The 17,736-nt window shown below is 33.7% G+C and overlaps 1 protein-coding gene across 2 annotated transcripts in view; it reads left to right on the top strand.

Annotated features, from left to right (window-relative positions):
• Positions 1-17,736, top strand: part of LOC127725273 (DDB1- and CUL4-associated factor 6-like) — a 32,551-nt gene that overhangs the window by 10,347 nt on the left and 4,468 nt on the right. The window contains exons 7-17 of one of the 2 annotated variants that reach the window (XM_052232140.1): positions 389-524; positions 1,229-1,389; positions 5,253-5,327; positions 6,753-7,053; positions 7,399-7,650; positions 9,064-9,915; positions 10,295-10,454; positions 12,824-12,971; positions 13,687-13,843; positions 14,271-14,359; positions 14,800-14,905. In XM_052232140.1, the coding sequence (XP_052088100.1) occupies positions 389-524; positions 1,229-1,389; positions 5,253-5,327; positions 6,753-7,053; positions 7,399-7,650; positions 9,064-9,915; positions 10,295-10,454; positions 12,824-12,971; positions 13,687-13,843; positions 14,271-14,359; positions 14,800-14,905 (2,437 nt within the window). The remainder of the gene's footprint in view (positions 1-388; positions 525-1,228; positions 1,390-5,252; positions 5,328-6,752; positions 7,054-7,398; positions 7,651-9,063; positions 9,916-10,294; positions 10,455-12,823; positions 12,972-13,686; positions 13,844-14,270; positions 14,360-14,799; positions 14,906-17,736) is intronic. The other variant, XM_052232141.1, reaches the window with a different exon arrangement.

A 17,736-nucleotide genomic window follows, 5' to 3' on the forward strand; every position in this document is an offset into this window, starting at 1 on the left:
CAACTTCATCATTTTAAACCTTTACAGTAATGATAAAGAAGAAAGCAAATTATGACAGGTTTATTTTCATGGGTATGCATTTTTATGGATTAAGGAATAAATAGTGTATTTATGGGTATTATTTTTATGGATTAAGGAATAAATAGTGTATTTATGGGTATTATTTTTATGGATTAAGGAATAAATAGTATTTTCATGGGTATTATTTTTATGTGGTTTCACAAATTCTATATACAAGCCTTTAAAAATTTTGTATTTCATCACTTAAATTTTCAAAGATAAAATATTGCTCTATATCATAAAATAAACAAAATCTGACTGTGTTACTGAGTAATATAAATCTTGTACATTACACAAAACATATATCACAGAAGTTTATCAATTGTAGGATGTATTAATCAACTGTAGAAGAGCAGTTACTTCATTGGCAGTTAATCCTATGTTGCAATACCAACTTGCAATAGGCTGTTCTGACAGCTCTGTTAGATTATTTGACAGAAGAATGTTAGGAACTAGATCTTCAGGTGAGAACAAAATTTGTCACAATTACTCTTATGAAAATTTAACGGATGAATATTAGAAACTCTATCAACTATTTCACAGTAGATTCCAAACACATACCTCCTTCATTGATAATATTTATTTATAAATTTAATGTATATTACACAGGTAGGTAGACCTGACAGGTATATTTTTACGGTCGGTAATCACGAAGTGTTCTTTCCTTTAGTGATAAATTTTCTTGTAGATTTATGGAAAATTTCCCTGGTAGAGTCATACTAGAATCATTTGTAGATTAACAACTAGTAGATCACATTGCGTAACTCCCGTATTGACAATTTAATGCCCCACCTACGGGTATTATGTTTTTCCGTCTGTGCTTCCGTTCGTTCATCCGTACATTCGTCCGTCTGACCATCCGTCTGTCCCGCTTCAGGTTAAAGTTTTTGGTCAAGGTAGTTTTTGATGAAGTTGAAGTCCAATCAACTTGAAACTTAGTATACATGTTACCTATGATATGATCTTTCTAATTTTAATGCCAAATTAGAGTTTTGCCCCCAATTTCACTGTCCACTGAACATAGAAAATGATAATGCGTGTGGGGTATCAGTGTACTATGGACACATTCTTGTTATTGCATGTTTGACAGAGGTCATACAGGGAATAAAATGTTTGTAGTTTATACAGAGTTCCCTCCTTAGTGATAAGTTTTATTACCTATTAATAGGACATTACACAGGAAGAGGTCTAACAGGAATGGTATGTAGTTTTACAGCACCAAACCTTGCCAGCAGATCACACAGGATTACCTCCCTTAGTTATAGTCCTAATGGAGGAGATGTACTTGTTAGTTATTCATCAGAATATGTTTACCTGTTTGGCACAAAGGTAAGTACTATGTTTTAGCAATATGAATATAAAAATAGCATTAGGTTAAAACTTTTAAGATGTGGTGAATAAAATGTATATATGAAAGGGTGAGTAGTAAAGCTTTTTTTTTGGCTTATTTATTATAATAAAAAAATAATGGGCCATTTGGCTATATTTTTAGGTACTTTTTGGTTTATAGCTTTTCAACATTTTCAGTCCTTATACACCCTTGGCTTTTAAATATTCGGTGTTGAGCGTTCCTGATGAAAGTAAATCAAGAAAAGCGCTTCGGACACATGAGATATAATATGTTATTTTCATTTTTATACAACAGCAAAAAATTTGCGTTCGTATATTGCTATCATGTTGTCGTCATCATATTATCGTCGTCCGAAGACATTTGGTTTCCGGACAATAACTTTAGTATAACTGAATGGATCTCTATGAAAATTTAACCACAAGGTTCAATAGCAAAAAAGGAAGGGGCCAAAAAAGGGGGGAGGGGGGAGGAACAAGGTTTTTCTGGTTTCCGGACAAATACTTAAGTATTAGTCAATGGATCTCTATGAAATTGTACCACAAGGTTCCATACCACACACAGAAGGTTGGGATGATTTTGTTGGTTGTGGCTTTAATGGTTAAGAAACTAGAGGCCAAATAGGGGCCAAAAACAAGACTTTTCTAATACTGGCTAAGCTGGTTCTAATACAAATTATTTCTGATCTATATAAAGAAACAACAACTACTGATATGGCAGGAGATACACACCAAACAGGGTGCGTAAATTATTATATTTAGTTTGTAAACAGATTTACTAAGTATTGCGCAACAGCAAAGTATTGCACAACAGCAAGAAATCTTCAATTGAAAATAAATACAAATCTTTTAACCAATTTCAATGAGGATTAATTTAAAGTCTTGAATTGTTTGAGGTTTTTACCATGTATTACTATTTTGGATATTTAGACATTTTTAAATAGGATCTACATTGAGGTCCAAAGGGTCCAAAATTAGACTTTGTTTGATTTCATCAAAAACTGAATTCTTGTGGTTCTATGATATGCAGAATCTAACTGTGGATTCAGATTTTTAATTTTTGGCCCTGTTTTCAAATTAGTCCATATTAAGGTCCAAAGGGTCCAAAACTAAACTTCGTTTGAATTCATGTTCTTTTTTTTTATATGCTGAATCTAACCATGGAATTAGATTTTGGATATTGGACCATTAAGTAGATTAAATGTCCTATTTCAAATTTTTAAGTTATCTGACCACATTTATTCTGTGTCAGAAATCTATAATGTGTCAAATATTTAATCACTGTCCAAATTCAGAGCTGTATCAAGCTTGAATATTGTGTCCATACTTGCCCCAAATGTTCAGAGTTCGACCTCTGCGGTCGTATCCAGCTGCTCCAGGCGGAGCGCATTTTTTTGTGAATAAAAAAGGACTAATTATACCCCCGCTTTAAAAAAAGTGGGGTATACTGTTTTACCTCTGTCTGTCCGTCCATCCGTCAGTCCGTTCATCTGTCCCATGAATAGTTTTCGTCGCATCTTTCTCAGGAACTGCATAAGGATTTCTGAAATTTGGTTTTCCGGATTTTTATAAGTCAGCTATACATTGTGATGCATTTTCAGATTTATCTCTCAACAACTTCCTGTTTACCAAAATATTTGGGCGGGGGTATCATCAGTGAGCAGTAGCTCGTAGTTTCACTTGTTTTCAATGTTGATTTTTTTTGTGTATATTTCATAGAGTGTATGGCAAATTAAGATTGAAATGTATCAGAAACAGTTAACCACGCTGTCTCTCATTCACATATTCACATGTTCAATAGATCGTAACAGATAATATTGAAAGAATCAATAACGGTAGAACAAACAATTATTCTCCGTAAATTTCACGACACAGCGTGTGTAACATCTTTACTTTTATAAGATCTTATAACGTATTATGATTATTTATAAAGTAATTATAGGAAAAAAATTAGAACTGTATTAGAATGACTATGTATAAAATAAAACAAGTTTTACTGTATATTCTCCCTGGATATCAGTAATGAATTTGTGTAACAGGGATACTTGATGGAATGCTATACATTAAGTATTTTGTTAAAACAGCTAGGAGTGCAATAAAGAATTTATGAATGTTCAGAAAGCTTCATGAGTTCAATTGGGTACTGACTTTACAACTCGAACTTGGTACCCACATTTTAGTATGAAAATGGTTGGTGGGACTAGGTTTTAGGAAATGCCAAACCTTACAGTTTTAGCTCACCTGGCGGAAAGGCCAAATGAGCTTTTCTCATAACTTGGCGTCCATCGTCCGTCATTGTCCGTTAACTTTTACAAAATCTTCTCTGAAACTACTGGGCCAAATTTAATCAAACTTGGCCACAATAATCATTGGGGTATCTAGTTTTAAAAATGTGTCTGATGACTCCTCCTGCCAACCAAGATGGCTGACATGGCTCAAAATATTAATAGAACATATGGGTATAATGCAAGTTTTGCTAATTATTTTGAAAACTGCTATGAATGGAGAAATTCTGACAGGAGCAAAAATGTTCAGAATGTTGAGCTCTAACTAATGTCCATGTACATTATTGCCCTTAAAGGGGCGTTGGTGGCCGAGTGGTCTAAGTAGTTACTACTGTAATCACTAGCCAGTCAGCACTGAGGTTGTGAGTTCGAACCCCGCTCTTGCGGGTGCACTTGACTCCAATCTTAATTGACTAGGATTGTCAGTTTTCCTATCGAAGGTCAGTGGTTTTCTCTGGGCACTCCAGCTTCCTCAGCCAATAAAAACTGGCTGCCACGAAATAGCCCAAAAGTGGTGCTTAAAAGTGGCGTTAAAACACCAAAAATCAAATATTGCCCTTAAAAATGACGAATTTTACCATTTCAAATTTTTTTCCCTTTTATCTTGAAAATTATAATAGATACACATAAACTTTTAACAGTAAAAATGATCAGCAAGACAATATCTACATATAAGTCAACAATAACCAAAATCATCAGACGACTCCTTAGAGTTATTGCCGTTTAATGATGATTTTTCCAAATTTTTGTGTTTTTGCCTAATATCTTAAAAACTATAATAGATAAATAGAAAATTTAAAAGCAAACATGATCAGCAAGATACAATCAACAAATAAGTCAAACATGACTAAAATTGTAAGTCGACTCTTTATTGAAGTTATTGCCCTTTAATGATGATTTTTCACATTTTTTCTCATTTTTGCCTATTATCTTGGAAACTATTATGGATAATAGAAAATTTAAATAGCACAAATGATCAGCAAGACAAGATCTACAAATAAGCCATTATGGTCGAAATCTTCAGTTGACTTATTATTGGAGTTATTGCCCTTTAATGATAATTTTTTCACTTTTTTGATAAAAAAAAATAAATAAATAAAATGAAACTTTAGAAAGGAAACAATTATCAGCAGGATAAGATCTACAAATATGTCAACATAATTGAAATTTTCAGTTAACTCTTAATAGAGTTGTTCTCCTTTAATGATGATTAATAATGATTTTTTCTAAAAAGTGGCCATTGTTGAAAAAGCAGGTGAGCGACACAGGCTCTTTAGAGCCTCTAGTTATAAGTTATTTTAGTTCCAATTTATGTTACAGGACATGATCCTGTATTTGAACACCCCAACAGAGGTGGCTTTGTGTTTATACATCCATTCCTGCACATCTAAACAAATGCCAATCAAAACTGTCATCTTTCTATAATTCCAATATCTCTTTGTTCATTAGTTTTCATATGGAATAGCAGAAAGCCTTCTTACTTTATTTGAATAAATTTATTTGTGCCTTGTTTGGAATAGGTATAATATTTATTTTGTATGTTTCTTATTTGTATTACAGGACTCAAAAGTGAAACATTTTGATAAAGTTTTCAGTAAACCTGAAAGGTCCATTGATCATGGCAGTGATATAAAGGTAAATACATGTAAAGGATAATCTAAGCTTTATACCTGTCAAGTGTTTGTTGAGATGTTGGATTGCTACCTCTAATATGAAAATAAGGAAATGTTCTATCATTGTCCAGGAGACAGCTATCCACTAAAGACCAAAGGACAAGGATATAAATAACTGTACTACAGCTCACCATATGACCTTCAACAATGAACCAAGCTCATAAATTAAAGCAAGCTATAAAAGATGTTTATTCATTCTTTAACAATTTACCTAAATATATACAATTTGGTTAGTTAACTAAGAGGTATTAACACTTCATGAGCTATAACAGGTGTATTTCAATCGGTAAACGACAAGTCATATACTTAGTTTGTAGTCAGTGTATCATTGTATTACCAAAGCTGTATGATAATGTAATAAAATCACTATGTACATTTCAAATAAGTCTAAAAGCCGCTAGATTGACAACAACACTTAAGTAATCTGCAAATTTATTAAGTCGACATGTTTCGCCGATTAGATCGGCGTCATCAGGACAAAGTACAAATAAAAGTATTCTCTGAAGTACTAAAATGCGGCATCAAGTTTTTTACGTCATAGTGTTCTATTATTGTCCATGTTGTTATGGGTTATGTATTGAATGTATTTAGTGAAAGAAAATGGAATATGTTAATACAGTTATACAGTTTTTTGAGAATAAATATATAATAAAATAAAATAATTTAAAAATTAAAATGTTTTTATCTACTGTTTGTCACTGGTGAAAATGTTGTATATTCCTCGGACTGTCACTTGGCTCATCCAGTTGTTTTCTGTGGGTTCATCTCTGCATACTGTTTGTTGGCTTGAACTCTGTACTGGTCCCTTGTATGTTTTGTAACAGGTTGTAGGCTGGTAAGTTGGTACTTCTTCGACAAGATAACCGTAGCTGTTAGTGCTGTATATTGGCGGTCCTGTTGTTTTGACATATATAACATCATCATCTGAATCATCTGAATCACTGAGTTGTAGATCTTCTTTAAGTATATCCATGGATGGCATTTCTGGTGTCTCTTGTATTTTGATTGGAGTTGGGGCAGTGTATTTAGGTGGCGCTGCCACGATCCCGAATTTTGGTGTCATTTCATATTTGGTTAATGCTTCTACAGGTGGAACCCATTTGGCGACTGGGTCAGCTGCTGCTTTTGGTGTTGCTGTTTTCTCATTTAAATCTGTTGTTGGTTTCTCCTGGTGTTTTGTAGTTATGTGCTTCTTTGCTCCATGTTTCCTGGTGTCAATCTAGCGGCTTTTAGATTTTTTCTTTCTTTTGACAACCCTGCATACCGTCGGTATCCACTTAAGGAATCTCTACCTACACGAAACTTTAGAGGCGTTGGTTCAGCAGTCCTTCATTTCAAATAAGTGAAAAATGTAATAAAAATGTCCCATTAATAACTTCCTTTCCAGTCTTCTGGTGGATTAGCAGCTTTCCCATCAATCAACCAACCATCCACATCCACCATTCAGCCATCCACATCCACAGCTCAGCCATCATCATCCTCCACACTAGGAGCAGCATTCTCCTTACAGATGTCTCAGACTGTTGGTGCTGAGGAAGAAGGATATTCACAGACTCCATTGTCTGAGGGTTTCCCAGAGGACCAGCCAGAAATGTCAAGACAACCTCCATTCAAACGACTAAGAATGAGAGGAGATTGGTCTGATACTGGACCCAATGCAAGACCGGAGTCTGAAAGGAATTCTGAAGGTATTTTACAAAATTCATGGATTGTTTTATAATAGAATTCTGTGAAATCTTATCTTTTTGTAAGGAAACATGTACAGTTTCCATAAATTTCATGTGCTCTTTTAACTAAAAAATCCAAATTAACTACCACTATTTCCTTGATATATATGGAGCTTTTGGACCAAGCTTAATGTTGTAATACTTTGGTTGTAGTTTTGAAATATGACAATGATCAAATGTTTGAAAATTTTAATTTTTTAGGTATAAAAATTCTTGAACTACAAGATCCATTGATTTGTTCTCTTCCAAATTTGTATTTTTATTACATGATTGTCAGCACTCACCGTGCTTTGATTTGTCTTACAGGCAGACACAGACCATTAATGCAGAGAATGTCTGATATGTTGACAAGATGGTTGGATGGAAATCTGAGGAGAACTAATAATTCTAATGAAGGGGAAAGAACAGAAGGCCAGGCATCACCACAGGATTCAAACAATGAGAATGCCATCTTTGATGTTTCCCAAGATGCATCAGCAGTTGAAGGAAGTGTTGAGATGGATGGAGTTGTTTCAGGATGGCAAAATATGCCGTCAACATCTGGTAGGAATTTCTATGGTATGGTTGATGTGAAGTGAGTCTCGGAACATTCTTTTTAAAAATTATCAAGATTTACTGGAAATAGAGAAAATATGTATACTGAGACAAACATGACAAAAAATTATTACTAGAAACTGAAAATGGAAAAAATATATATATTGAGACAAACATGACAAAAAATTATGTGAAATTCAACCATTAGCAAATTCAATACTGTATTCTCAGCTTTAAAAGATTTTGAGTAATTTATATTTGTATATTAGAGGAAATACAAGTAACATTGATTAAACAATTTCTGTAAATATAGACAATGCAATTTCCCATAGGAACTCCTTTTACGGCTAAAACTGTGCCACTTTTACCCTAACCCTAACCCTTTTACTATGAGGGTTTGTAAAAAATGATATCCTAGACTGGAAAGTTCATATGCACTACTATTTTTTTCAAAGGTTAAAACATAGGGCTATGCAGCATATTTTCAATATTTATATGCCTCGAACTTCTAAGAGTTTACACTTAAACTCAAAATCTGTACTTCCTCTCCCTTCACTTTGGGTCTTTCTCAGAATTCAATTTGGCCGCTATCCATGTATATTTATACTGGTAAAATTCCCAAGTTGTGTCTCTATGATATGAAACATAGAGATCATATCTGGGAACCAGTAGGTTTACAAAACAAAATAACTATGAATATTGTACATCTCTCCTAAAGAGGCGTGGTTTGTGAAACAGCTGTATTTGCAAAGTGCAACCTGTAATTACTTCTCTATGATTTAGACAGATCAGAAAGGTGGCAGGGGAAAATCCTGATTCAGATTTTGAAGTGAGGAGGTTACTCATATTTGAGACAGTTAAATGCTTTTGGTGATTTCACAAGAACTCAGTATAGTAGAGCAATTCATATTTGACAATTTGGTTAAAATGGCCTATTTCACATTTGATTGACAGTAATATTTTACATTTCAGTTTATTTCTCAGAAATGTTTGAAATATTTCACTACTATAATCGTCTTGCTTTTATGTCGGCTTCAGACACAAAGGATCACTTATGTCATTGTCTGCTTATTAAGTCCTTCAAAATGGTTTGACAAAGCCCAACCCAAACTTGCACAAATTCTTCTTTATGTCATGAATTTGACCACTTGTTAATTTTTTTTCTTTTCTTGGTAATATTTTGTGTTTCCTTTATCAAAACATTGACTTTGACATTTTGCTTCTTCTATTTAGAAAGCAGGCGCTCACCTCTTTGTTAAAAGACTCACACATTTTATTTCAAGGAACATTAATTGGAATTTGCTTTTAGTAATTGTTGCCAGATAATTTGTTCACAATTTTTAGTAATGTTTTTTGTCTGCATAAGATATTTATTTGCAATTCAGTGGAAATTGGTTGTATAAAATTCATCCATAACATATTCAACAAACATTTCAGGGTCAGCTGACATGGAAGTAGGAAATACAAATAATGATGAGCAGCCTACATCTGACGTTCCTTTAGAACCAGTTGATTCAGATTTATCTCGTGGCCAGGATTCTAAGCCAGATCATGGTCCTACTGACAATAATACTCATGACTGTGATAATAGTAACCATAGTGATTCACATGACTCTAGTAGCCATAGCAACCATAGTGATACAAATCCTATACAAACTTCACATGATCCCAATAGTGACCCTGATGCAGACAGGGAAGCAGGTCAACTGGAACCTGTGATAAGTTTACATTATTCTACAGAAGGGACTACCAGTAGTACAATACGACTAGGTTTTGCAAGGTTTGAGAATTTAGAGGCTGGAATTCTTCAGAGAAGTGCTGAAAATGCCTCATTGTCTCCTTTAGTAACAGATCCTGTACAAAATCAAGATCTGTTTAATGTTTCAGACAATAATGTGTCACATGAAGCTATTGAGCTTCAGCAAGACATAGATTCTCATGATTCAGATTTAGAACAAGGGGAGATAAATACTGCCTCAAATATTTTACAAGATGAAGAACCTGATAGTTCAGAAAATAGACAAAATCTTGATACTCAAAATAGTGGAGAAATTTCTAGTCAGTCTGATTCAACCGAAACTCCTAACTGTGATACACAACAGATAGAGACTGTTCAAAATACAAATGAAAGTGAAAGATCATCACCCAATAGGGGTGAAGGGTCATCAGAAATTGGTGAAAGGTCATCAGAAATAGATGAGAGATTATCAGAAACACCACCTATGTCATCACCTATCTCTCATTTACATATAAGACCAAATTCTAACAGGACAGAAGGTGCAGGTACAGGTCAGTTATAGTTTTGTTTGTTTTATCATAAGTTTTAATTTCATCAAGATTCCACCATTGAAAAATGCTTAGGATGGTGTGAAGGCCAGGATTATACAGTACAATCACAATAAAAGGTACAACAGTAGTGTTTTTTTTGGAAGAAAATTTAGTTTCAGCTAATTGAAAAATGTCATCTCAAATAAATGGGCTTGATAGTTTAAAAATATTTGATTAAAAACCTGTTGCCAATTTTACATGACATAACCTAAATCATTTTCAAAACCATTCTTTTATAGAAAGCATAGCAAAACTACATGTGTATGATATTATCTCCCCTTATACTTATGACTATGTCCTTACATTAATATAAATGTGCTGTGTCTTTTCCATTTACCAGAACCGGGAATGGATGTTGATGCTCCACCTCCACCACCTGTACCTAGACAGAGAAGGATTGGGAGGAGTGGTCCCTCCATGGGAGACATACAGTTAGGATTGGAGGTTGACAATAGTGGTGATGAACAAGATGATGCAGGAGATAACAGACCCTCTAACAGGTAAATAAAGGGTAAAGGGGTTCTCCACAGGGGACATATAGATAAGATTGGAGGTTGACAATAGTGGTGATGAACAAGATGATGCAGGAGATAACAGACCCTCTAACAGGTAAATAAAGGGTAAAGGGGTTCTCCACAGGGGACATATAGATAAGATTGGAGGTTGACAATAGTGGTGATGAACAAGATGATGCAGGAGATAACAGACCCTCTAACAGGTAAATAAAGGGTAAAGGGGTTCTCCACAGGGGACATATAGATAAGATTGGAGGTTGACAATAGTGGTGATGAACAAGATGATGCAGGAGATAACAGACCCTCTAAGAGGTAAATAAAGGGTAAAGGGGTTCTCCACAGGGGACATATAGATAAGATTGGAGGTTGACAATAGTGGTGATGAACAAGATGATGCAGGAGATAACAGACCCTCTAACAGGTAAATAAAGGGTAAAGGGGTTCTCCTCAGGGGACATATAGATAAGATTGGAGGTTGACAATAGTGGTGATGAACAAGATGATGCAGGAGATAACAGACCCTCTTAACAGGTAAATAAAGGGTAAAGGGGTTCTCCACAGGGGACATATAGATAAGATTGGAGGTTGACAATAGTGGTGATGAACAAGATGATGCAGGAGATAACAGACCCTCTAACAGGTAAATAAAGGGTAAAATACAGGTACCTAAATATTACAATGATTTTAAAGTAAAGAAATAGTACTTTATATTAAAAGTAAATTTCCAGTACTACAGATTTTAAGTACAGAAATAGTACCTATGCAAAAGTAGCAGTGTATAGAACAGTGGGATATAACAACTGAATTATCCTGGTTAATAGAAAAGTTGGCAAAAGTTATCTTGATTTGGTCATTTTCTGAATGACTGTTTATGTTAGATTTATATAGGCTGTAATCATACACTGGATAGTGTTGCCTTCACTGAATGACTGTTTATGTTAGATTTATATAGGCTGTAATCATACACTGGGTAGTGTTGCCTTCACTGAATGACTGTTTATGTTAGATTTATATAGGATGTAATCATACACTGGGTAGTGTTGCCTTCACTGAATGACTGTTTATGTTAGATTTATATAGGCTGTAATCATACACTGGGTAGTGTTGCCTTCACTGAATGACTGTTTATGTTAGATTTATATAGGCTGTAATCATACACTGGGTAGTGTTGCCTTCACTGAATGACTGTTTATGTTAGATTTATATAGTCTGTAATCATACACTGGGTAGTGTTGCCTTCACTGCATGACTGTTTATGTTAGATTTATATAGGCTGTAATCATACACTGGGTAGTGTTGCCTTCACTGAATGACTGTTTATGTTAGATTTATATAGGATGTAATCATACACTGGGTAGTGTTGCCTTCATTGAATGACTGTTTATGTTAGATTTATATAGGCTGTAATCATACACTGGGTAGTGTTGCCTTCACTGCATGACTGTTTATGTTAGATTTATATAGGTTGTAATCATACACTGGGTATTGTTGCCTTCACTGAATGACTGTTTATGTTAGATTTATATAGGCTGTAATCATACACTGAGTAGTGTTGCCTTCACTGCATGACTGTTTATGTTAGATTTATATAGGCTGTAATCATACACTGGGTAGTGTTGCCTTCACTGAATGACTGTTTATGTTAGATTTATATAGGCTGTAATCATACACTGGGTAGTGTTGCCTTCACTGAATGACTGTTTATGTTAGGTTTATATAGGCTGTAATCATACAATGGATTGTGTTGCCTTCACTGAATGACTGTTTATGTTAGGTTTATATAGGCTGTAATCATACACTAGGTAGTGTTGCCTTCACTGAATGACTGTTCATGTTAGATTTATATAGGCTGTAATCATACACTGGGTAGTGTTGCCTTCACTGCATGACTGTTTATGTTAGATTTATATAGGATGTAATCATACACTGGATAGTGTTGCCTTCACTGAATGACTGTTTATGTTAGATTTATATAGGCTGTAATCATACACTGGGTAGTGTTGCCTTCACTGAATGACTGTTTATGTTAGATTTATATAGGCTGTAATCATACACTGGGTAGTGTTGCCTTCAAAAAACCTCAACAGCTTCAGTTTGAATCCTGCTGAGGGAACAGTATAAAATTGCCATTTCCAAAATGCACTTCCGACTGAATTCAAATGAAAAAAAATATATAATACATAAAAAGGAGAAAAGGAATTAACAAAAATCTAATTGGACAATACAACTGACGACATTAAATATCCAACACCTGACCCCTCTATATATAATATTTGTATAGATGATAAATTTTGTGAATGTTTGATGATATTTGTTTAAACAATCCAAAATGATATGCACCTTTTCTATTTCAGCTTAGAAAGACACATAACAGCTATAAAACTGCAAGAACTTTACAGAAAAAGACAAGAAGAGAAGGAAAAAGAAGAAATGGAGATGAGAAATATCTATCAACCTTCATTTAAAATGAAGTTTAAAGGTCACAGAAATGCTAGAACCATGGTAAAATATTATAAACTGGAGTACAGTCAATCTTGATAAGTCTAAAGTGGAAGGAACCCAAAATAACTTTTTGATTTTTTTCTAGGTTGAAATCTTCTATTTAGTATTAAAAAAAATTCTTAAACATGAGAAAAAATAAACAGTTCCTAGGACATATATTTTTTATTGATGTAGTTGTTCACCGCTTTCTGTTTAGGTCGAGAGATAATATTTTTTATGGATGTAGTTGTTCACCGCTTTCTGTTTAGGTCGAGAGATAATATTTTTACATAACTCTTATCAGTTTAATTATGATTTTAATGATTTTGTTATCTTAGCTTGGATTTATTAATTTTCTCTTTAATCATATCAGGTTACATGTATTCTGCAAACATAATCTTCCACATCATCAATCATCAAAGAAGTCGACATGAAGCAAGTTTTACATGTCATTTTCATTGTTATAAAAACAGCTGAATGACTTACTATTATTAGTTAAAGAATCTAATTTCATTCACAATAAAACATACAATGTCAATTTGTCAATCAGTATTTCAACTAGAAGTTTTTCTTTCCTTCCAAATTTTTTTGTACTTGAACTTGACACATCAAAGTTAATTTATATTTTCTTTTTTTTCATTCAGACTTCAGAATTTAGTTTTGAAATGCATCGAACAAACAGAAATTTAAAGACAAAAGAACTTTTAATTTGTAATCATGCTTATTCTGTTTATAGATAAAGGAAGCTAATTTCTGGGGAGATGGTTATGTAATGAGTGGCTCAGATTGTGGCCACATATTTATCTGGGACAGACATACAGCCAGACTAGTGATGCTTCTGGAGGGAGACAGACATGTTGTCAACTGCTTACAGCCTCACCCATATGATCCAAGTGAGTACAACCCAATTTCTGGTCAAAATAAATGATTCAGTCAAGTTTGAGTAACTTTATATGACCAAATCTTTGATCATGACAAAGCTGATCGTGATAAAGCTGATCGTGATAAAGCTGATCATGATAAAGCTGATCATGATAAAGCTGATCATTCTTCAGCATAGACATGACATATTAGTTTCATCATGATAGATTGTCACAATGATATATTATTCATTAAAACTGAGGTTTCAATTCCCTCAAGCAAAAGATTGAAACATTATGTTAACCATCCTTTATACTTACACAAATAGATCATGTGTTTTTCATTGTTGTTGGATGGGTGTTGGTGTAATCTGCTGTTTTGCAAATTAGTTTTGGTAATTTCTGTATTTTTGTTAAGTCTTTTAAATGAATTATTCTAGATATGTTTATTTTGTTTTAGTTCTAGCATCCAGTGGTATAGATTATGATATAAAGATCTGGTCTCCATTAGATGAAAGTCCTAATTTTCAGGAAGAGGTAGCAAACGAGGTAACATGATTTCTTACAATATTTTCTCTATCTTAATATTTTACTTTAAACATAGCAAATGTTTCAATGACAGCCCTAAAACAAAGTGAAATAGAAATTTTAACAAAATGGTATTTTTTTTTATACTTGATTTCAGCATTCAAGTTTGTACATGATACTAAACAGACAAATAAATATTGAGTATTTTAATTATTCTGAAACTTAGAATTGAATTTAGAAGCTCTAGAACAGTTAGGAATTCCTGCTCCATGAGTGACACATGTCATGTTTACTCAAGATAAAGTTACCTGAATTGTCAAACTATAATATAGAAGGGGATTGGCAAATGTCTCTTGTCTATATTAACCCCAAGACAGTCTTTACCAACCTTGTGAAATGTTATAATATGTTTTATTTGAAATAGAAATCATTGATTTTGATTATTCTCATTGATATTTTAGATTATGTCTCGTAATGAGATAATGTTAGAAGAAACAAGAGACACCATCACAGTCCCTGCCGCTTTTATGTTACGTGTGCTGGCTTCACTTAACCAGATCAGGGCAGGTATGTAAAAATAGGTAAAGTTAGGTTTGTTTTTCTGCTGCTTTCATTTTTATACGACCGCAAAAATTAAAAATTTTTTGGTCGTATATTGGTATGACGTTGGCGTCGTCGTCGTCGTCGTCGTCGTCGTTGTCTGGCGTCGTCCGAAGACACATTGGTTTTCGCACTCTAACTTAAGTTTAAGTGAATGGATCTCCATGAAATTTTACCATAAGGTTCAATACCACGAAAGGAAGGTTGGGATTGATTTTGGGGGTTATGGTACCAACAGTTAAGGAATTAGGGGCCAAAAAGGGGCCAAAAATAAGCTTTTTTGTAACTTCCAGACAATAACTTGTGTGTAAGTGTATGGATCTCTCTGACATTGTACCACAAGGTTCCATATCACAAAGGGAAGGCTGTAATTGATTTTGGGGGTAATTGCCTCAAAATGTTAGGAATTAGGGGCCAAAAAAGGGGCAAAAAACAAGCATTTTTCTAGTTTCATGACAATAACTTGTGTGTAAGTGTTTGGATATTTCTGAAATTGTACTACAAGGTTCCATATCACAAAGGGAAAGCTGGAATTGAGTTTGGGGGTAATTGCCCGAAACGTTTAGGAATTGGGGGCCAAAAAGGGGCCAAAAATAAGCATTTTTCTAGTTTCCAGACAATAACTTGTGTTCAAGTGTATGGATCTCTCTGAAATTGTACTGCAAGGTACCATACCACAAAGGGAAGGCTGAGATTGAGTTTGGGGGTGATGAATCATAAGGGGGTTCAAAAAATTTTGGGGGGGGATTTTTTTTTTTCTTTTTTTTTTCTTTTAAAATTTAAAATTTTAAGTTGGTTATTTCTGATTTATATTTAAAAGCAAATAATAATGATATGGTAGGAGATACACACCAAACAGGATGTGTAAATTATTATATAATAAGTATTGTGCAATAGCAAGAAATTTTCAATTGCACAGCATTGCACAATAGCAAGAAATCTTCAATTGCACAGTATTGCGCAATAGCAAGAAATCTTCAATTGCACAGTATTGCGCAATAGCAAGAAATATCCAATAGCACAATATTGCGCAATAGCAAGAAATTGTCAATTGTACAGTATTGCGCAATAGCAAGAAATAATCAATTGCACAGTATTGTGCAAAAGAAGATACTTCGTATAAATTGCTTATTTCTTGATCAATTTCAATGGGGTTTTATTCTTGAATTCTTGGGGTTCTTTAATATGCTGAATCTAACCGTGTATTAAGTTTTTGGATTTTGGGCCCCATTTTTAAATTGATCCACATTGAGGTCCAAAGGGTCCAAAATTTAACTTTGTTTGATTTCATCAAAAATTGAATTATTGGGGTTCTTTGATATGCCGAATCTAACCGTGTATTTAGATTCTTAATTTTTGGTTCTGTTTTCAAATTGGTCTACATAAAGGTCCAAAGGGTCCAAAATTAAACTTAGTTTGATTTCAACAAAAATTGAATATATGGGGTTCTTTGATATGCTGAATCTATCCATGTATTTAGATTTTTGATTATGGGCCCAGTTTTCAAGTTGGTCCAAATCGGGGTCCAAAATTAAACTTTGTTTGATTTCAACAAAAATTGAATATATGGGGTTCTTTGATATGCTGAATCTAACCATGTATTTAGATTTTTGATTGTTGGGCCCCGTTATCAACTTTGTCCACATTGATATCAAAAGGGTCCAAAATTAAACTTTGTTTGATTTCATCAAAAATTGAATATATGGGGTTCTTTGATATGCTGAATCTAACCATGTATTTAGATTTTTGATTATGGGCCCAGTTTTCAAGTTGGTCCAAATCGGGGTCCAAAATTAAACTTTGTTTGATTTCAACAAAAATTGAATATATGGGGTTCTTTGATATGCTGAATCTAACCATGTATTTAGATTTTTGATTGTTGGGCCCCGTTATCAACTTTGTCCACATTGAGATCAAAAGGGTCCAAAATTAAACTTTGTTTGATTTCATCAAAAATTGAATATATGGGGTTCTTTGATATGCTGAATCTAACCATGTATTTAGATTTTTGATTATGGGCCCAGTTTTCAAGTTGGTCCAAATCGGGGTCCAAAATTAAACTTTGTTTGATTTCAACAAAAATTGAATATATGGGGTTTTTTGATATGCTGAATCTAACCATGTATTTAGATTTTTGATTATGGGCCCAGTTTTCAAGTTGGTCCAAATCGGGGTCCAAAATTAAACTTTGTTTGATTTCAACAAAAATTGAATATATGGGGTCTGTAATATGCTGAATCAAACCGTGTATTAAGTTTTTGGATTTTGGGCCTCGTTTTTAAATTGGTCCACATTGAAGTCCAAAGGGTCCAAAATTTAACTTTGTTTGATTTCATCAAAAATTGAATTATTGGGGTTCTTTGATATGCCGAATCTAACTGTGTATTTAGATTCTTAATTTTTGGTTCTGTTTTCAAATTGGTCTACATAAAGGTCCAAAGGGTCCAAAATTAAACTTAGTTTGATTTCAACAAAAATTGAATATATGGGGTTCTTTGATATGCTGAATCTATCCATGTATTTAGATTTTTGATTATGGGCCCAGTTTTCAAGTTGGTCCAAATCGGGGTCCAAAATTAAACTTTGTTTGATTTCAACAAAAATTGAATATATGGGGTTCTTTGATATGCTGAATCTAACCATGTATTTAGATTTTTGATTGTTGGGCCCCGTTATCAACTTTGTCCACATTGAGATCAAAAGGGTCCAAAATTAAACTTTGTTTGATTTCATCAAAAATTGAATATATGGGGTTCTTTGATATGCTGAATCTAACCATGTATTTAGATTTTTGATTA

Source organism: Mytilus californianus, unplaced genomic scaffold, assembly GCF_021869535.1.
Source record: "Mytilus californianus isolate M0D057914Y unplaced genomic scaffold, xbMytCali1.0.p SCAF_15, whole genome shotgun sequence".
NCBI lineage: Eukaryota > Metazoa > Mollusca > Bivalvia > Mytilida > Mytilidae > Mytilus > Mytilus californianus.